Source organism: Rhamphochromis longiceps, linkage group LG11 (assembly GCF_057381845.1).
Source record: "Rhamphochromis longiceps isolate RC_006_pf linkage group LG11, R_longiceps_female_GT1.1, whole genome shotgun sequence".
In the NCBI taxonomy this organism is placed as follows: domain Eukaryota; kingdom Metazoa; phylum Chordata; class Actinopteri; order Cichliformes; family Cichlidae; genus Rhamphochromis; species Rhamphochromis longiceps.
Window position 1 is genome coordinate 36,607,544 of NC_140567.1, and position 22,500 is coordinate 36,630,043.

A 22,500-nucleotide genomic window follows, 5' to 3' on the forward strand; every position below is an offset into this window, starting at 1 on the left:
ATTTTGCTGAAGTACAACCTGGAGCTTATATGTGGTTATACACAAATGTAAACAAAACTGAACCTTGAAACACAGAAAAACGTATAACTCCTCAAATTACTGTTAAATCTGAGAAATGTACTATTATATATAAAAAGCTGATTTTCTACTCCAAACTCAAAATAAAGGAAATTCAAAGTTCTCTGGAAACAATTTGATCCGTTTTATTGTAGCTCTTTTTGAAACTGTATAATTTTACTTATATTTTTTTAACCAGACTGATAAATAATTACAACTTCTGTAAAATGATATGCAGAATAAATCTCAACAATCAACAGGCTATATTAAAAGTCTTAGCTCTTAGGGGAGTTTATGTAAATCTTTCAGATATCTAAAATTGAAATCAAATATATGGACCTTTGGTGGTGTGGTGATAAGATGACTGGTGATGAGGATTCTCCAGCTGGATTTTCTGCAGCAGTCAGGAAACAGGAAGTCCTCAGGCGCTTCTCGATGACAATACTGACTGAATACTTACACTGAGTGACAAAATGGGTTTGTCCTTAAATAATAGTACTATAAACTTGCAGTCAAATGTTATAGCCAATGAAACAGACTAACAGACTGGATCTAATTTATTATTTATCTGAATGTATGTATTACAAAATAACCAGATTATCTTATTACAAATAAACTTATAAAAAGGTGATATTTTATACAATTGATCAAAGTAAGCCAAACTAGCAGTCCAAACTAAAGTCTAATGCAAAATTAAAATGACAAATGTAGGGCTGTGTAAGTAGTTTCTACTATAAGTTCTACTGTACTGTAATTCTACTACTGTATATTCAACTTGTAATTTCCAGCAAAATGACTGAATGTGAGAGAGTTTAAAGACAGGAAAGAAAGAGCAGTGAGAGCAGAGATCTCTCAGAATTCTGTAACAGATAGATTGGATTCTGAAAAGGATTTCTGAAAACTTGGATTCTCAAATTAGATAGAGCAGTAGAGATAGAGGGATACAAGATGGAATGGCTTTCAAATTAGATAGAGCGGTAGAGATAGAGGGATACAAGATAGAATGGCTTTCAAATTAGATAGAGCGGTAGAGATAGAGGGATACAAGATAGAATGGCTTTCAAATTAGATAGAGCGGTAGAGATAGAGGGATACAAGATAGAATGGCTTTCAAATTAGATAGAGCGGTAGAGATAGAGGGATACAAGATAGAATGGCTTTCAAATTAGATAGAGCAGTAGGGATAGAGGGATACAAGATAGAATGGCTTTCAAATTAGATAGAGCAGTAGGGATAGAGGGATACAAGATAGAATGGCTTTCAAATTAGATAGAGTTGGGAGAGTGATAGGATAGACAGAATTGCTTATAATGATAGAGAGAGAGAGGATCTTCTGCAGCAGGTCACCTGTAAGACACAAAAGGACTGGAATTAGTCGTATTTCCAATATGCTTGGATTTACCATATTCTTCAGACTATATGGCACACCTAAAATCCTGTCATTTTCTCAAAAATATACAATGTGCCTAGTGTATCGATTCTGGTTATGCTTACTGACCTCAAACGGGATTTCTGTGGTACACAGCGCTCAAAATTCTGTCAAATATTTTAGTAATACTTCGGTAAGCTACAAAGCTGCGCTGCTTGATGTATTGTCAGAGCATTATGGCTACCATAGTCAGGACCCTCGCAGAGTAATTCGTACGGTGCTTCAACATAACATTATGGTGTGTGTACAAGGACCTGGCACGTGCTAAGAGACATGCTTATGAAGCAGATTTCAAACTGATCAACCCATGAAGAGTTTGATGGATTTGTAGATGAGGAATGAACTGAAAAAGTGAGTGTATTGTTCTGTATTTTATGTGTTACAACTGAACAGTGTTGAGAGTTGTTGTGAATGACTTGAATAAAGTTGGACTTATCTGACTGTTTGTTCGGCTTAATCTGCCTTAAAAACAGGCTTGTTTATTGACATTATGCCTTATAATCTCAAAAATACAGTACATGTAGGGCTTTAAATACTAAAGAGTTCTACAGTAAATTATTGGAGTGAACAGAATGACAATGTTTAACAAATGATGGTGGAACTGTTATAAGGACATTTTTACGTTCTATTAAAACAATAAACTAAGTCTAAACTCAAACCAAGACGTGCTGCTACAGTAACTTACTGTAAATATTATATGGTCCAACAAAACCAACACACTGAGGTTAGAGCAGACAGTTTCAGGCCACTCTGTATGAATTTTGGCAAAATGAGAAATTTGGAGACAGCTAGTTTCTACACAGCAGTTTCTACATATTTCAGTCACATTTGGGGCATGTTTGATACACAGCAATAAGCACTACACTAAATCTATAATAAACTTATCATAGCTGATATAAAGGCCTAATTACCATAATTTAGTATGATGATAATTTCTTTGTAGATCATTTCATGATAAAAAGAACAGAAGTGAGTGCTGTATCTGAGCTGTTGCATGTAAGATCTTTGCTGGAGATTCCCACATTTCTTAAACAAACAAACAAACAAACATGACTTTCAGACAGTTCATCTTTTGTAAATTAGGGCAGGATTATTTTCAAAAAACAGCCTTGATAAAAATATCAGGCCACTATAAAATGTCTTATGTTTATGTTTTCATCCCACCTATATTTTGCAAGTCATTATGACAAATTACAAAAAGCAGTTTTTAGGCAGTGATTTAAGGGAAGAAGCTTTTGAAATCCACCATGCCCTACCACCAGTGGTCTCAAACTCTGGTCTTTAAGGCCTGGTGTCCAGAAACTTTTCTATGTGTCCCTGTTGCAACACACCTGAATAACATTAGTAGGTCATTAGCAAAACTCTACAGAACGTGACTGCATGCTGAGGTGGTAATTCAGCCATTTGATTCATGTTATAGCAGCTCATGAGTGAATGAACATGATGCAATGAAAGTACTTTTAGAAGTACATTTTTCCAAACACTTAAATTACTTAAATTTGAACAGTCTTCGGGGATGCCACTTCAACACAGTCAAATTCTATACTCTCACTAATGACCTACAAATGTTATTCAGGTGTTTTGTAACAGGGACACGTGGAAAAGCTTCAGGACACCGGCCCTTGAAGAGTGGAGTTTGAGACCCCTGCCCTATGTGAATATTTAATTGTCCCTAAACTGCTAGTCGTGAGCTGCTCTAATGTGAAACAAACACATATAGTTCTGTAAAGGTTTACAAAGAGATTTCTAAGGATCTGGAGACCCCAGAAAACAGAAACCCTCCCAGACGTTGTAGCTGAACAGGCAAAAACAAGTTGCCTAATAATATCTCAATGATAACCAAGAGCTGTGCTGACTAACTGCACTAAACTGAATCATCTATAGTGAGAGAAAAACACCAGCATTAAAGTCAAACATGGTGCTGTTACTGTGATGTCCCAGAGTTCCTTTACTACTTCAGGACCTACATCAACTCATCAGGTCCTGGGCTTAAGTTTAATCACACTTAGGATCTGAAGCACACAAGCAAGTCCAATTGAATGAATGAAACAAAACACTTGGTGTAAACGAATCAGTCTGGACTTTAATGAAATTAAGATACTTGGTATGACTTGAAAACCCTATCCATCCATCCATCCATTCGCTTCCGCTTATCCTTTTCAGGGGGCACTGGAGCCTATCCCACCTGTCATAGGGCGAGAGGCAGGGTACACCCTGGACAGGTCACCAGTCTGTCGCAGGGCCAACACACAGGGACAGACAACCATTCGCACTCACATTCATTCGCAGATACACACCTAGTGACAATTTGGATTATTCAATTAACCTATCCCCACAAGCTGCATGTCTTTGGACGGTGGGAGGAAGCCGGAGTACCCGGAGGGAACCCACGCAAACACCGGGAGAACATGCAAACTCCACACAGAAAGACCCCGGCCTGATGTTGGAATTAAACTCAGGACCTTCTTGCTGTGCGGCAACAGTGCTAACCACCGTGGTACTTGGTATGACTTGAAAACCCTATATTGGGCCTTAATTAAGACTTTTTTCTTTTCTTTTTTTGCCTGTCCTGTTTGGATCTAATTAAGACAATTCTGAAATTATAGTGGACCAAAATCAACCAGTGATGTAAACCAGTCATTACCAGTTACTGTAAATGCTTGATGGTAATTGTTGCTATCAGGGCATCCACAGCTGGGTATTAGAGACCAATATGTTTTTACATTAGACCAGGTTGTTCTGGTTCAAAAATGAAATCATCACTTTAAAACTGCTTTTTGTATTTATCCAGGTCATCCTTGTTAGATGATTTGAAACATGTGAAAAAAAGCATAAACAAAATAAATCTGCAAGGAAGAAAGACCTTTCTCAGCACTGTACCGCAGACAAAACCTTTACTTACCAGACTTGCGACGATCAGATCAGTATCCTAGAGAAAGGAAACAACACATCAGATCACTGTTTAATGACTTACACTGTTGAACCTCTTCACACACAATCCAATTTACTGTGACATGAAATAACTAGTAAGATCCTCAATTTCTTCAAGCCTTTATGAACTCACTGTAGTCTAAAGAGGACAAACTTCAGTTACAGAGTCTCACATGGTGATAACATGTGTAGTAATAAAGGCATGCATACTACAGAAGTGCAAAGAAGAGGCACCAATATTTGTTGGTACAGATTATGGCTTTTTAGCTCCATCATTTTCTATCACAAGTCAGTGCTTAATAAAGTGTGGAAAAACCACAACTGTTAGAATCAACGGAAAACCTCATTAGGTTTTAGTTCTGATCTGAATATGTAAATCCTAAAATACATGTCAATTCTGACATGTTATAGTAACAACAGTGGCACGCCATTTTTGCAATTAATTTCTTAAAAATTATAATAAAAAGTCCTTCCATTGTACCTGTTGGCAGGAATCTTTTTGTATTTTGCAATATTTCCCTTTTATATATAATTTTCAAACACATTGTATCAAGCAACTTATTAAGAAACTGATTTAAACTTAGTGTACATAAATTACACACAGGCTTTAACATACACAACATTGCCTACTCACAACTCTGGTTCTCTTAGTCTTTTATTATTGCTTAAATGTTTAACCTACCACTTCTGTTCACTCAGGCAAAAATACTTCTATAGTGGTCTGACTTTAATGTAATACATAAGCAGAATATGAGTGAAGATATAAATCAACAACTGTGGTGCTCTTAAGTGTTTAAGCTACCACTTACACTAACTCACCTAAAATGCGTTCATAGTTATGTCTGCTAGGTAAATCCATAAACAAACGGAGAACATGAACAACTGTATAAAAACAGTTGTTTGTGTTCAAACATAAAAATCAGACACAAATGGCCTGTTAAACTTCAGGGACAGTCAGAGGTCATGTGTGGGGCCTTTGCTGCTACAAGGTATAAATTCTGACCATTTGTTTTTGCCCATAAGTAAATGGTAATGTCACAAAAACCAAACTACGTTAGGTAAGTTGCTAAACATGTTACACAGTGACAATGTCATATTACTGCAGTTACAATTGCTGCTTACTTACCAGCAAAGGCAAAACCGAAGTTCTGTTTCACTCTGTAACAAAAGAACAAAAATACAGAATCAGACAACTGAAATCAGCATCAGAGTCAATACTGCATCACAATCTGTAGTGAAAAAAAAATCAGTTAAATTCTTTGTTTACAACAGCTTTACTATAAACACCCCATCTTCTCTTTCTGCACCTTATTAAAGATTTCTGTCTTTATTAAGGTGATGTGTCGTTTTATCCATCTGCAATTCCACAGAAATTCCTCATGAACGTAAAGCTCTAATACTTTGGTGCTATTACATAACACAGCAGATACCACAAGCAATGATTTGCTCGCACTGCACACTTGATCAAATGATAACATCACAGTTTCAAAGCGTGCAACAATCACAAATAATACTTGATACTATAAATGCTTGATGGTAGTTCTTCGTATCAGGGCTTCCACAGCTGGGTATTAGAGACCAGCATGTTCTCACATTAGAACAGATAGCTCTGGTTTGGTTTTCTCTGCTTCATACGTGAAATCATCACTTTAAAATGCTTTTTTGTATTTATTCATATCATCCCTGTTAGATGATTTGAAACATGTGACAAAAAAGCATGAACAAAATAAATCTGCAAGGAAGAAAGACTTTTCCCAGCACTGTACCTCAGACAAAATGAACTCACTTTAGTCTAAAGAGGGCAAAATTTAATTGCAGAGTCTCAAATGGCCTTAACATGTGTAATAAAAACAATAATTACTACAGAAATGCTTTGATAAGCCTTTAAAATTAGACATAAATGGCCTATTAAACTTCAGGGACATTTTTAGGGACACTCAGAGATCTAGTGGGTGGGGGGGGGGGGGGGGGGGGGGGGGGGGCTTTACTGCTTATAAATCCTAAATGTGTTTTTGCCCATGAGCAAATGGCAAGATATCACAAAAAGCCAAACTATTGTATGTAAATTGCTAAAAATGTTACACAATCCCAATTTCATATTGCTTCAGTTACAATCACTGTTTACTTACCAGCAAAGGCAAAACCAAGCTTTATTTCACTCTGTGTAACAAAAGACAAAGAACAAAAATACAGGATCAGAAAACTCAAATCAGCATCAATACTGCATCACTCTCTGTTGTCAAAAAGATTCACTAAACTTCTTTGTTTACTACAGCTGGAATACAAACAACAACTCTCCTCTGTTTTCTTTGGTCTACATCTCATTTAAGATTGCAAAACACTCATACATGAAAAACTGCACGACATATTTTTAAGGCTTTAATATTTGAGGTGGTCTGCATTCAAATTCTACTTCCTAAAATATTACCAACTGCACATAGTATCATAGTAAATATGCTGTAGTTTTAAAATAAATATCTATGTACCATACTAATAATAATATACTGCCATATTTTATTTATGTGAAGGTGGGCTGTTGTTTATTTCATTAATTTCCCACAAAGTGAGAATTTAAACTGTGCTGCAGATTTAGGTTGGCACAAACAAGCCTTTGTTAAACAGTTCTTAAAAATTAAAGTCTACATATTAGGAGTTCTTATTATTCTTGGGCTATGTCCACACGTACACAGGTACTTTTGAAAATGGAGATTTTTCTATGCGTTTGCACCTTTCGTCCACACTTAAACGGCGTTTTCGGTCACTGAAAAACTAAAAACGCTTGCCAGAATATTTTCGAAAACTCCGTTTTTGCATTTATGTGTGGACAGGGAAACGGAGAAAACGCAGCGCCTTTTTTGACGTCACACTGTGCGCCACGTTATTGTTTCGGTGAAATGCATTTCTACAATACGGTTACTGTTAATTCTACTCTCTGCAGTGTTTAAATGCTTACATATGCGCACACAGTTACTGTCCCCCCACAGATATGACTCGGTTCTGCTTCTATGCCCCATCTTTGTTTACCATTTCCCACCGAGGCTTCTAGACTTGTGATTGGCCAACATTTCTACACGGTTAGGAATATAGCGCCACCTGCTGCTTTGGCATGTTCCTAGCAGCGTTCTCCTTCATTTCTGCATTTGTGTGTGGACGGGATTGTTTTTTAAAACAGAAACGGAAAATCTCCGTTTTCAAAAATACCCGTGTATGTGGGGACATAGCCTATGTTTAATCCTCAGTTTCTCCCCCCCTCCTTTGTCTTAATTAACCCACAAGACCTGCACACACGTGACTCTTTTTCTCCCGTGTTCGGTCAGAGGCGGTAAAATGGCTCCTTTGATCTTGCCGACAGCTGACACTGAATCTAAGATGGCGGTTCGTTAAAAACTTTACAGCATAAAGAATGAGGCTGTTTTAACCAACTGATTTGTGAAGAGAACTAACTGCACCTTATGTAACAGACTGACAAACACACCAAATGTAATTAATAAAACAACACATCAACCGTGGTTCACAGTCAAATTTTCATTTCACACTGGGCTCAAAGGAGCGCTAGGTATTAGCATCGGGTTGTTAGCTCATCAAACACTCCTTTTACATACAAAAATGACAAAGTTTCACTAAGAAAAAGCAACCACTGTGTTACTCTAATATGAGTTATACCTCGGTTGGCTTTATAAATCACTAAAAGAACTCGTTAAATCGCACAAACAGACTATAAACATTTAGGAGAGAAGAGGAGAAGCAGAGCAGCTGCACTCACCCAGAGCGGACTCAGCGAAGTGTGCGGAAAGGCGGATGTCCGGCAGTCAGGTAAAAGATGAGGCGTTCACGGGTAGTAGGAAATTCCAGTATTACACACAATGGGCATTGTAAACATCAAAAATGTAGGTGATTTTAAATATTCTATACAATATTTATTTGCTACAGAAAAAACTCGCAGAACTTTAAATCTATAACTTGAATAAATAAACACCAACACCAAAGAGCTGAGTTCACCAGACCTGAAAAAAACAAAACAACAACCAGTCCAGGACAGTCAGTCTGCAAAGATGTTTTAAAGACAAATATATATATATAAACATTATCCATTAAGGATTCCCCTCAAAACAAATGACTATAATTTCCTAACCGTAAGGGCTAGAACGGTCACTGCACTGTTTTGTTCAGAAGAGATGGGGGAATCTTCAAGCGTTGACAATTTATCATTAAAATGTGAATTTTTAGAGATATATGACATGGATGACTTGTTGACTTAGAAGCCACGAATTCCCCAATATGCAAATAGTATGATTAAGCATAAATACTACATTTAGTAGAAATACTATGTTTTAGCACAAATAGTATAAAAAGCAGAAATACTGTAATTTAGCAGAAATACTATATTAGGCACAAATTCTATGAAAAGCAGAAATAGTATGATTTAGCAGAAGTACTAAGATGTAGTAAAAGTACTTTGATTGAACAGAAATACAATTATGGAGGAGTAATACTTTAAAATGGGAGAAATATTGATACACACACACACATACACAGAGCCTAAAGGGAAGAGTATTTGTGCCATGGAGTGTTAACAAGAATGTGAGGTCCATATTATCAAAAGCTGGTAAAATCATAAAAGTTTGCAGAATTGTAATAAATGATGAATATGAATTACTGGTCTGTGACAGTGTATTAATTTGTAGGGAAAAAAAACATGTTGACCAAGGTGGAATCGAACCCACGATCTTTGGCTTGCAGAGCCGTGTCATTACCAACTGCGCCACTGGGAAAGAGAGCAGCCACTTTGGAAAAACAGGCTGATGAGGAGTCAGAATTAGATCGCGGTGAGAGGCGAAAAACACCATTTTTTGGAGTTACAAGACGTTGTGTAACTCAAAAACTAGGTGGACTAGAAGCATAATTCTTCTACTGGCTGAATCAGCGGACTTTGGTGTACTTTGACTGCGATTTTCATTGCTCTCTGTACATCTATCGCTGAGATATGACGAGAGAGGAAACGGGAGACCTCAGATATGATTGGCTGGCTGGGAGGCCGTGCAGGCTGTGATCTGTATACTTGAATGTCTGAGTCCTCACAGAGGATTGGCTGCCTGGGGACCTGGCAGAAATATATAGAAATAGTATGATTAAGCATAAATTCTATAAAAAGCAGAAATAGTATATTAAGCACAAATCCTATAAAAAGCAGAAATAGTATATTAAGCACAAATCCTATAAAAAGCAGAACTAGTATATTAAGCAGAAATCTTATGAAATAGCAGAAATTGTATGATTTAGCACAATAGTAATAAGTTAAACAGAAAAATTGGAAAAGCAAAATGGACAGCTGAAAAAATGCTGAACATGCTGAGGGTCCCTCAAATATACTTGTTAAATGAAAAAAATCAGCAAAAAAAATATAACAGCCACACAATCACAAATATGGACACATAAGGAAACACACATGCACAGAGAGACACACACACAAGATCCAATTCAGTCAACCAGTCTAAATATATTGATTTTGAATCTTACAATGAGATCATCCCATTAAAAGGCTTTCTCTCTCTCTCTCTCTCTCTCTCTGTCACACACACACACACACACACACACACACACACACACACACACACACACACACACACACACACACACACACACACACACAGGGAGAGAGAAGTAAGTTTCTAGGTCAGCCTGGGAGCTGCTGAATTTGAATCCACCAATCAGAGAGCCTGTGCACTTTTTCCCTCCAAAACAGGTGCATCTGTTTACACACGCAGCACAGAGAGACACAGGATTATTGCAGTCTATTTCTCATAGTGAGGACTCCCCTCAAACAAATGACCATAATTTCCTAACTGTAGGGGCTAGAGCGGTCATTCTTACAACGTTTTGATCAGAAGAGATAGGGGAATCTTCAAGTGTTGACAATTTATCATGAAAATGTGAATTTTTAGAGATATATGACATGGATGACTTATTGACTTAGAAGCCACGAATTCCCCAATATGCAAATTTGAATGCCTGAGGCCACATATATGATTGGCTGCCTGGGAAGCCGTGCAGGCCCTGATTTGTGGATTTGAATTCCTCAGCCCTCAGATATGATTGGCTGGCTTAGAAGCCATGAAGGCCCCAATATGCAAATTTGTATTCCTCAGCCCACACATATGATTGGCTGGGAAACCGTGCAGGCCCTGATTTGAAAATTTGAATTTCTCAGTCCTCACAGAGGATTGGCTGCCTGGGGACCTGGCAGAAATATATAGAAATAGTATGATTAAGCATAAATACTACATTTAGTAGAAATACTATGTTTTAGCACAAATACTATGAAAAGCAGAAATACTATAAAAAGCAGAAATACTATATTTTAGCAGAAATACTATATTAAGCAGAAATACTATATTAAGCACAAATAGTATGATTAAGCATAAAAACTACATTTAGCAGAAATACTATGTTTTAGCACAAATCCTATAAAAAGCAGAAATACTGTACTATGATTTAGTAGAAAAACTATAATTAATTAGAAATACTATATTTGGCAGAAATACTATATTTTGCACAAATCTTATAAAATAGCAGAAATAGTATGATTTAGCACAATAGTAATAAGTTAAACAGAAAAATTGGAAAAGCAAAATGGAAAGCTGAAAAAATGCTGAACATGCTGAGGGTCCCTCAAATATACTTGTTAAATGAAAAAAATCAGCAAAAAAATCTATAACAGCCACACAATCACAAATATGTACACATGAGGAAACACACATGCACAGAGAGACACACACACAAGATCCAATTCAGTCAACCAGTCTAAATATACTGAATTTGAAGCTTAGAATGAGGTCATGCCATAAAAAGGCTCTCTCTCTCTCTCTCTCTCTCTCTCTCTCTCTCTCTCTCTGTCACACACACACACACACACACACACACACACACACACACACACACACACACACACACACACACACACACAGGGAGGGAGAAGTAAGTTTCTAGGTCAGCCTGGGAGCTGCTGAATTTGAATCCACCAATCAGAGAGCCTGTGCACTTTTTCCCGCCAAAACAGGTGCATCTTTTTACACACGCAGCACGGAGAGGCACAGGATTATTGCAGCCTATTTCTCATAGTGAGGACTCCCCTCAAACAAATGACCATAATTTCCTAACTGTAGGGGCTAGAGCGGTCATTCTTACACCGTTTTGTTCAGAAGTGATTGGGGAATCTTCCAGTGTTGACAATTTATCATTAAAATATGAATTTTTAGAGATATATGACATGGATGACTTATTGACTTAGAAGCCACGAATTCCCCAATATGCAAATTTGAATGGCTGAGGCCACATATATGATTGGCTGGCTGGGAAGCCGTGCAGGCCCTGATTTGTGGATTTGAATTCCTCAGCCCTCAGATATGATTGGCTGGCTTAGAAGCCATGAAGGCCCCAATATGCAAATTTGAATGCCTCAGGACACATATATGATTGGCTGGGAAACCGTGCAGGCCCTGATTTGAAAATTTGAATTTCTCAGTCCTCACAGAGGATTGGCTGCCTGGGGACCTGGCAGAAATATATAGAAATACTATGATTAAGCATAAATACTACATTTAGTAGAAATACTATGTTTTAGCACAAATACTATAAAAAGCAGAAATACTATAATTTAGCAGAAATACTATATTAAGCACAAATCCTATAAAAAGCAGAAATAGTATATAATGCAAAAATCCTATAAAAAGCAAAAATAGTATGATTAAGCATAAAATTCTACATTTAGTAGAAATACTATGTTTTAGCACAAATCCTATAAAAAGCAAAAATAGTATGATTAAGCATAAATACTACATTTAGTAGAAATACTATGTTTTAGCACAAATCCTATAAAAAGCAGAAATACTGTACTATGATTTAGTAGAAAAACCATAATTAATCAGAAATACTATATTTGGCAGAAATAGTATGATTTAGCACAATAGTAATAAGTTAAACAGAAAAATTGGAAAAGCAAAATGGACAGCTGAAAAAATGCTGAACATGCTGAGGGTCCCTCAACTATACTTGTTAAATGAAAAAAATCAGCAAAAAAATCTATAACAGCCACACAATAACAAATATGTACACATAAGGAAACACACATGCACAGAGAGACACACACACAAGATCCAATTCAGTCAACCAGTCTAAATATATTGATTTTGAATATTAGAATGAGATCATGCCATAAAAAGGCTCTCTCTCACACAGGGAGAGAGAAGTAAGTTTCTAGGTCAGCCTGGGAGCTGCTGAATTTGAATCCACCAATCAGAGAGGCTGTTTACGTTTTCCCGCCAAAACAGGTGCATCTATTTACACACGCAGCACAGAGAGGCACAGGATTATTGCAGCCTATTTCTCATAGTGAGGACTCCCCTCAAACAAATGACCATAATTTCCTAACCATAGGGGCTAGAGCGGTCATTCTTACACCGTTTTGTTCAGAAGAGATGGGGGAATCTTCCAGTGTTGACAATTTATCATTAAAATATGAATTATTAAAGATATTTGACTTCTAATGCACCATAACTGAGTAGAGCGAAGCAAAAACTGCCTTGACTTGCCCTCAAACAACGCTTTGTGACTTGAAATCTATTTGGAGTATCGATATCATTCTTTCACCGTAAGAGACAGCAGGCTTTGGTGAACAGTCATGGAAATTTTCAGGTCTCTGTGGAAATCCAACAAAAAGTTATGACGAGAGAAAAAAGTGGTTCATTTCCAGAGATTGAAATCTGAAGAAATCTGAGCGAAGGACGAATTTCCTACCCTCAAACAAGTCCAACTCATTTCAGAACGGTAATAGGTGAGAACGAAATTCTTGAATTGTGAGCGTCAGGAGTGTCTGAAGATATACCGGGACAAGCGTCATGTCTTAACTTTGCTTCGTTAAGGAGATATGACGATTCGAATATGCCTCTCATTACAGAAATGCAGCGGTGATTTTGAACAAACTCTCCATTGACTTTATATGGAGAGTTTTCTGACCTTGTGTTAGTCTGAGGAGATTTGCCAAAATTCTATAAATCCCACAACAATGATGGTGACATTTTCTGAAAGCCAGCAAAAATACCTACGTTTTGATGTATAATTTGTGGAAGTTGAGTGAAAATTGAGCAAGTAGCAGGAAGTTGTTCGGACATGAAGTGAAAATTGCAAAACCTTCAGTGGCACACTGGAAGCCAAGAGCATAGCAACCATAACAACACATGTATTTTGTGAAAAATCACAATTTTGCAACTCAAAACTTTAAGAGGCATAAAAGTAAAACAGTAAAATATTTGAAAAAGCTGAATCATACCTGAATAGCCCAATAATTTGTGAACATTTTAAAATTTGAATGGTTGTTCTAGGTGAAAGTATGAGGAAGTAGTTAAGTTTCAAAAACAAGCAAATTTTAGCAGAATTGCTGAAGTTTCCCATTCATTTCAATGGGACAAATTAAAGGAAAAAAGTGGAATATTTTAAAAAGTTTAATAGTTAAAAATACCAAAAGATATAGCAGGAAAGAGCAAAAATAGCTGAATAGTTTAAAGTTTGAACGGTGAAAATAGCACAAAAATTGTGGAAGTAGTTAAACGGCGAAAAGTGTACGGAAGTCCTAAGAATAATAATAATAATAAAGAATAAAGAGAAACAGGAACTCAATAGTGTGGATGCTTAAAGCATCCACACAATAAAGAGAAACAGGAACTCAATAGTGTGGATGCTTAAAGCATCCACACAATTAGAAGGTGTTATTATTCAGTCTGTACATCGAATAGAAGGCACTAACCACAAGGTGATCTTCAATTCATCTCTGTGTGAATGTGAACGGGGCGAGAAGACCCCCACTAACTGCATGTCCCTAGACTGTGGGAGGAAGCTCGAGAGAACATCCAGACTCCACACAAAGACCCCGGCCTGATGAGGCTAGGGTCCTGAGTTCGATACCCTAAACTGAACGCAGGACAGAGGAAGGGATGGGTGATGTTCATGTGTGCCCAGGTGTATGATGTGGCTCTTTGTCTGTGACTGGTTGGCTGTCCCAGCCCTGGCCCTTCATGTATTTCAGTAATGTCCTTTTCTCCCGTCTCGTTTACATGTTTTTCCCTTGTGACCCATTCCTTCTGTCACGTGTGTTTCCCCCCCAGCCATCATGTTCTGCTTGTGCTTAGTTATGTCCATGTCTTATCTCCTCCAGTCTGCAAGTTGCATCCACAGGCAAGATTAATATACCCCTTCAAAGTGTTTTTTTTTCTTTTCTCTTGATATTCATTAAGCACTCTTTAGTTGTGTGTTTCAGCTCTCAGACTGATATTTATGCCCCATGATTAGCACTGTTAATGTGTTTGGTATCCAGGGAGCACATCCAGTGTTGGGGTGCCTGGTTATGATCCTTTCACTCATCCAGCCCATCGGGGCCTTGCTGCGCTGCGGACCACAACATCACCTGTATGTATCCATCTGTGTGTGTTTAATTAATATACTATATCATGCCTATACACATTTAAGAATACTCTGTTCAAATATTATTTAAAAAAAAATTAAAAATGGCCTCACTTTTTTTTTCTCTACAATTATTTAACAAATTTTGAAAACACGATAAACCAAAGGAATGGGGCAGTACATGCTTAATGACTAAATGCACTGCTCACGCGGCAAAGTGAGGTTATAAAGTTATTTGATAACCCTAAGAGTTGTATTCATACTTCAGCCATAAAAGTTTTTAAAATTTCAAACTTTTGCAAAGTGTAGCCTGCATGTGCTTTATCAGAGCACACTTTCACACTGAAACACCAAGTAGGAAACTAATTTGCACATGACTCGTGAAAGTTATTCCTTCCTCTTAGTAATAATGGTACTTTTAATAAATATAGCCTGGTTGTAGCTTTGGAGGCCAGACTCAGTAAATGAAATATTTTTTAAGTGAAATATAGATTTAGTAAAATCTATGTTCAGTAATGATACTTGTTTTCATAAATTGGATGCAGGAGAAATCTTAGACAAGAACTTCAGAAGCTGATGATTTTATAGTTCTTCTCTTTTCTTTGATAGGAGGTATCTGTTCAACTGGACACATTTTTTAAATGCGGTGGTAATAAAATCTATAGCTGGTAAGCTTGTGTTTTACTTCATTCTACCATCTTGCATATATGAATAGAATAGAATAGAATTCAACTTTATTGTCATTGCACATGCACAGGTACAGGGCAACGAAATGCAGTTTGCATCCATCCAGAAGTGCTTAGTGATATAGATATATTACAATATATATTAGCAATAATATAGATATGTAAGTATATTACAGAAATGGGTCTATTATGTTATAATGTACACGGTATGAAGTATGTTGTGAATATTCTATAACTACAAGTATGTACAGGCTGTAGTGAGTACAAGCTATGTACAGGATATGCTAACATTTTCAATAGCAGACACACTGTCACCCATGCTGCTCGTCTTAAAATGCCTGCTTCTTTGTGTCACACAGTGGCAGCCATATTTACAGGCCTGGACAGGATTGACAGTGATGATGGGTGGCTATTGAAAGTGATGGGTGGCTTCTTTGCCTGGGAAGTTCTCTTCATCATCATTTTGGAGGTCCATGATTGGGTAGTTAAACACAGAGGTAAGCCTTTTTTTTTGCATTTCAGTGATGAAGGAAAAAATCATCACTACCCATATACACTTTAATGACAAAAACCAATCTAGACCCAACAGTCCATTTGCACGGTGAAGAGCCACCTGATCAGTTCAGCAGCATTTAGCTGACTGAGCGAAGAGTATAACCCCTGTACACCTCAGAATGTGGTTGGATGGGTAAAATAAACAGCACTGTATCACAAGATTTTCTGTGTATAACACAGCAGCATCAAATATTTGTCACGGTACGGCATGGCACACCGTGGAAGGAGTGGGGAAGGAGGACCCAGGCGCGGTGCTCTATGTATAGACAGTGTTTATTTACAGAGGGTGATATCAAACAACAATAAATCCCCGTGTTTCTCCCCAGACTCCCGTGTCGTGTCCTCCAAGTGCTCTCTGCTCCCGTGTCTGCACTCCCGGTGCTCGCTGCTCCTTAAGCCTTCCACGCTCCTCCTGCGGGAAACAATAGTGGCAGCAGTCAGGACACTGAACAATGGCAGGCATACACTACACGACCAAAACCTAAACTGGGTAACTAACGTGGAGTCCCAAGCAATGATCCCGCGTCGGTGGGAGCTCCAAGACTCTCTTAAGTAGCTCCCCCGACGAGGCCTGATCAGCAGCAGGTGTGTGGCTTCGGGTGTGGCCAGTCCCCTTGCAGGGCCACACCCTCCAGGCCTGACGCCGCCTATAAACAAGTGCTCAGCCACCCACACACACATATACACAAGCACAGGGAAGGGGGAGCAACACCAAAATACACAGCAATAATAATAATAATAATATAATACATGACTGCTCAGGGATCCTGGGTCGCCCAGTCCCAGGACCCTGACAATATTGGTATTTATGAATTGATGAGTGAAAACGCGTAAGAATGTCTCAATGGTAGTCTGCTGGAACAAAAGCTGTTACACTTTAACTGTGCTGAAGTACAGCGACAAAGGAATCTTTATCTTTCGATTTATTAAATGCATGAAAATACTCTGGGAATACTATACACGAAGGCTCAGCTCATGCACCACCAACCTAATGTTATCAGAGAGAACTTGCATTGAAATGTCTCAACTGAGACTATCCAATTTTGGACACGTGTAGTTTGACAATGCTGTGGCTCAATGTGTGGCTCAGTCACACAAATTATTAAAAAAAAATATGATCACAACCTCTTTGTGTCTACAAAAACTGGTTAATGTTTGGTGATTTTTAAAAAATGTTTTACCCCCCCGTGCCACACACACTTTCCATGACCAATGGCAACTTGACATGCTAAATGTTTACATAGAGCTTCCAGCACATTGTTATCGTTCTGAAAGTTGTTGTTTTTTTGTTTTTTTTCAATCACCACAACTACTCAACTCGACTCAATTTTATTTAAATTGATTTCAAATTGTTCTTCTTCTGTTAAAGCTTAAAACTAATATCATAACTCAACCTGTATAAATAAAATGATTAAAAACATAGCTGACTGCTTTAGTTCACTTCAGTTAATGTGCCCTGCAATATTTCACTGTTCTTTGCTCTGGGTTTCAGATGATACTGCTGATCAAATGGAATCAGCATTGGTAAGCTGAAAGAAATATAAAAGCAAGCAATCACTGATTGCCACAAGATGGAGTATTTCTAATATAATTTTACTTTTTTTGTCAGGTCAAAGGTGACAGTTGCCTGATCGCTGTGTACCTTCTGGGAAACCTTTGCTTTTTGGTGGCACTTCTGGTTGGAATTGGAGAAAAATGAGCAGCAGCAGAATCTTCCAGAGTGTTTCCCTGTAGTTTTGTTGAATTTTATCATCAATTTTAACATACTTGATGAGAGACTGCACTGGAAATTCAGACCCACTGATGCATCAGTTGGCGAATCCTGGAAAGTTTCTCAGTAATGTCTTTAAAAAATATTACTTATGTTTTTTTTCTCTTTTGCTTTTAGTTGATAATTAAGGTGTACTTTCAATCAGCATTCAATTTCACTGGGCCAAGCATTACTGTCGTGTGTGTGTGTGTGTGTGTGTGTATAATATGTCTCACAGTTGCAAAGAAAGAAGTAGTTTCAGTCGCCTTTAGCCTCCACTCTGGCTGCCAGGTAAACCAGTTTCATTTTACAAGCTGGTTACATTTTTTAAGCCAAACAGCAATTTTGTATTAAAAAGTACTTTTAACAATTTTTCCTTTTACATTTTTAAATCAGGTCAACTCGACCCACATCATAATGGGAGGGTTAAAGCCCTTTTCACACATTAACATCTGTTAATATGACAGCATCTATGTATGAATCTGCACCTTTGTCACTTTCATTTGAAAAAAAAAAACTGTCATTGATTCAGCTCCTGAACTTCCCATTTAATGTACATTTTTTCATATATTTCTAATAATCTTGCTGTCAATAACAACTGACAATAAGACAACAAATTTTTAACTTCATTAAATTGAAAATTATGTATGTCAGTGTAGTAGTGTTAAATGCTTACCAGGTTCAGATGCAAATGAAGAAACTCCACTCAGGCAAGTCTGCTGGACCAGATGGAGTGAGTCCCCTCAAGGCCTGTGCCCCCCAGCTTTGTGGAGTCTTCCATAAACTGTTCATGCTGAGTCTGAAGAGGGTCCCAGTGCTGTGGAAGACATCAAGCCTCGTCCCTGTACCAAAGACGCCACGTCCCAGTGGCCCCCAGGATTACAGGCCTGTGACACTGACCTCCCACATCATGAAGACCCTGGAAAGGCTCATCCTGGACCAGATCTCACCCATTGTCAGACCACATCAGGATCCCATTCAATTTGCTTACCAGCCCCGTCTCACAGGACGCCATCATCTATCTGCTCAATCGTGTCTACATCCACCCGGACCAGCCGGCGAGCACTGTGAGGTTCATGTTTTTTTTACTTTTCCAGTGCTTGGTGATAAGCTCACAGCGATGCAGGGGGATGCTTCTCTAGTTTCCTGGATTGTTGATTACCTGACAGGAAGACCACAATATGTGCGTCTTCCACATTGTGTGTCTGACAAGGTAATCAGCAACACAGGAGCACCATAAGGGACCATCCTCTCCCCCTTCCTCTTCACCCTCTACACCACAGACTTCAGCCGCTGCACAGAGACCTGCATCTTCAGAAGTTTTGATGTAAATTTGTAAGTTTTGATGTAAGTAAATTTGCGGTCAATTTAGACTCAATTCAAAATCTCCTACTTGGGACGAACACTAAATGTAAATAGCTGACTTTCTAAATAAACCTATCCATCTTTGCAAGGTCAATTTTTGCTTTCACTAAATTCCAAATGTTTAGCCATAATTAGCTTAGCTGTCCTACTCTTGTTACTGCTCTTTCCTACTGCTGTTACAATCAAATGAACATCTCTGCAAAGATAAATTAGCTGAGACCTTAGGTTGATGGTAGTTACTAGCAAACACAGAAACTTACATACACTATATAGTACAGTTCTATGATACATCACCAAATAGAACAATTTGTGGCAATGCAGACAAGCAGAGAAACAGTTTAATTAGTTGAATTTGTTCACTTGATCGGAGGTGTGTTTCCTGCAGATATACAACATCGGATCTCAATGATTTTAAATGAGTCAAAGCCCTTGTGCGTTTAACCGGATTATTTATACCTTTAACATTCCAGCTTATAAAACGAAGAGCAGATGACTTTGCGAGCTTGCCATTCAGGTACCAAAATGCAGGTGCAGAAAAAATATGTCCCAACCTCTGGAATAATAAATCTTTCGTGCTTGAATCGATACGGTCCAATATCGTCTTTTCAGAGCTAGCAATAGCTCTCATAATCTCACTCATGTCATGGGGTGGTGCCTCCGGTCTGTCTTCAGCATGGTCCTGTCAGGATCTGACGGCGCCCTGACCGGTCGACCTGCCTGTGTGTGTGTGTGTGTGTGTGTGTGTGTGTGTGTGTGTGTGTGTGTGTGTGTGTGTGTGTTCACCCAGGGATTGACGGAGGATTTACGGACACTAAGGAAGCACTTGGAGGAGAGACGGGCACTCACTACTAGGGCTGGGTATCGTCACTGATTTCTAGAATCGATTCAATTCCGATTCACAAGGTCCCGAATCGATTCGATCCACGATTCGATTTAATTCGATTCGATTCGATTTAAATCTGGGAAATTTTGACAGTCAGAAATATTATAATTCAGATCAGTACATTTACATATTTTTGTATCAATAAAAAGGAAGCTGACACACGCAAGACTTTATCAAAGGTGTAAGCATCACAGCAGATGCCTTTGTGTCAAAGTAGCTGAAGATAAAACACAGAAAAACATGAAGGTGGTTTTCCTGGCCTGGGATTTTATAAAAATATTCTGCAGTACATCAAAAACGAAAGAAAACCATTAATCAACATATGAACATTACCTCTGAAGTTACAGAGGTTTTATTAGAGACACGGTTAAGCGTTTTGCATTTTGAATAATTTTAAAAAGTTTAAATTTGTTCAGTATTGAACAGCAGAAATGAGGTTTTCTTTTCGGAAGAATGTAAAAGGGAAAAAAACAGCGGCCGACAGCGCTGTAAACAACGGTAGACTTGTGCATAACAAGCAAGCGAATAATGAAGAAAGGGAAACTGTTCTTGAAGTACACAGAGAGAGAGAGAGAGGGCGAGAGAGAGACAGAGACAGAGAGACAGAGAGAGAGAGAGGGCGAGAGAGAGAGACAGAGAGACAGAGAGACAGAGAGAGAGAGCTGTGCATCGCGGTGGAAGCAAAACAGTAAAAGTCAGAGTGAATTCATGACGATGTTTATGTGAATCTTCTTTTGCTGCTGGTTCGGTCAATATTGTTTGGAAAGAGATCAAACTAACAGCTTTAGAATCAGCGCATAAAGGGCGTGAACACAAAGCGCGGACCCGCCGACAGATCAGAATCAGTGAGCTGTCGGCTTTCAGCCCCGACCGTGTCCGTGCCGTCGGGTGAGAAAGGCGACATCTAAATGATTCTGATCCGCGGGTCGTGCTGTGTGTTTAAGTCTTTGTGCAGAATCCGTGTTCCTGCTCTCATTTACTGTCTTAGCTGTTTGGTGGTTCTTGAAATTTTGTGAGATGTCACCAGAGATTCTGGCATTTCGGGCAAAATAAATTTATATTAAAAAAATCGATTCAGGATTTTAATTAATCGATTTTACGTTATCCAAGCCATAATCGATCTTAATCAATGAATCGATTATAAAAACCCACCCCTACTCACTACCACGCACGGGCTTACACGGAAGGAGGGACGCACTATCACCATTGTTGCACATTTGAGCTGTTGTCACATTGCTGCACTGTAAATAAATGCACTGTCATTATTTCTGAGCTCCGCGCCTGAGTCCACTCTTTAACAACCGTGACAGGTCCGAGGCTTTTGCGGCCTGCTCTTTCCCCGATCTAGTTTTGCTCATATTTCGTACACCGTAGCCTTGAAGATGTAAAAAGTGCCTCAGAGCAGCACACGGGCGTGTTATCGTACTGTTGTTAAAAGTTCTTAGTTTTGGAGCAATGGAATTATGAAACAAGTTAGTCCATTGAGGAGCCCTGTACAACACGTCTTCACATGGCTACCAGACACGCCCCCCGTCATTTTGTTATTATTCAATTCAGAACTGCCCAGACCAGACACAGTGACGTTTCACCAGAATCCCTTTGATCTCTGGTCTTCTTTATGACATCAGCACACGAAAACCTATAAATAGGGGAGAGGTTCTCACTCTTGTCAGTCTTTCAAAGAGAGTGGAAGAATTCACTAGGCAGGAAACTACTGGAAACTTGCGTTTCTGACACAGTTGACGGTATTTTTAAAAAATCTTTTAGTTGGTACAGAGATTTAGCATCAACTTCAATTTGAAATATGAGTCTGTCAAATCCTGTTGTATGCAACATGAGAGCCGAGAACGAAAAACTTAAACAGCAAATCAAAGAGCTGAAAAATGAGAATAAAACTCTCAAACAACAAAACTCTACCATACGTGACCTTAAAGTCGAGAACGCCGACCTTAAGGAGCAAAAAAGAGAGCTCATAAATGAGAACAAGATTCTCCAAAAAAACATTGAAGTTCTCTTCAAACGAAGTGGGTTCTCTAAAAACAAGAGGAAAAGAGACCTGCAACTAGAGAATGAAACAATTCACTTCAAAATTCAAGAGCTGGAATATTGGAACCAAATTCTAAAGGATTTAAACAGCTCCAAAACCAAAGAGATCCAGCAACAGAAAGAGGTGATGCAGGAAATGGAAGCAGAAATCAGAGAGTTGCAAAGCAGCAAGACAGGCTTGGTTATAAAAGTGGGAGACATGGAAAAGGACAACCAGTCTTTAAGAGAGGAAAATGATGTGATGGTAAAACGCATGTGTGAGCTGAAAAGGGACTTTGAAAAGGAAAAAGATGACATGCAACAGGAAATACAGGCTGTTAAAACTGAGCTCCATCAGGCAAACACA

The 22,500-nt window shown here is 38.4% G+C and overlaps 1 protein-coding gene and 1 long non-coding RNA gene across 2 annotated transcripts; one reads left to right on the forward strand and one right to left on the reverse strand.

Moving 5' to 3' along the window:
- Positions 1–522: 522 nt before the first annotated feature.
- On the reverse strand, positions 523–8,320 carry LOC146659896 (uncharacterized). Its single transcript, XR_014913677.1, has 5 exons — positions 8,181–8,320; positions 6,547–6,577; positions 5,544–5,575; positions 4,389–4,415; positions 523–1,404 (listed from the first exon to the last, which is right to left on the reverse strand). It is a non-coding gene; the product is annotated as an uncharacterized LOC146659896 (long non-coding RNA).
- Positions 8,321–14,750: 6,430 nt separating this feature from the next.
- LOC146659897 (ferric reductase 1-like) lies at positions 14,751–18,949 on the forward strand. The gene is made up of 5 exons (XM_085421921.1): positions 14,751–14,875; positions 15,479–15,537; positions 15,915–16,052; positions 17,603–17,634; positions 17,720–18,949. Exons 1-5 carry the CDS (start codon positions 14,751–14,753, stop codon positions 17,807–17,809), a joined length of 444 nt encoding a protein of 147 aa, XP_085278047.1. The 3' UTR covers positions 17,810–18,949.
- The last annotated feature ends 3,551 nt before the right edge of the window (positions 18,950–22,500 follow it).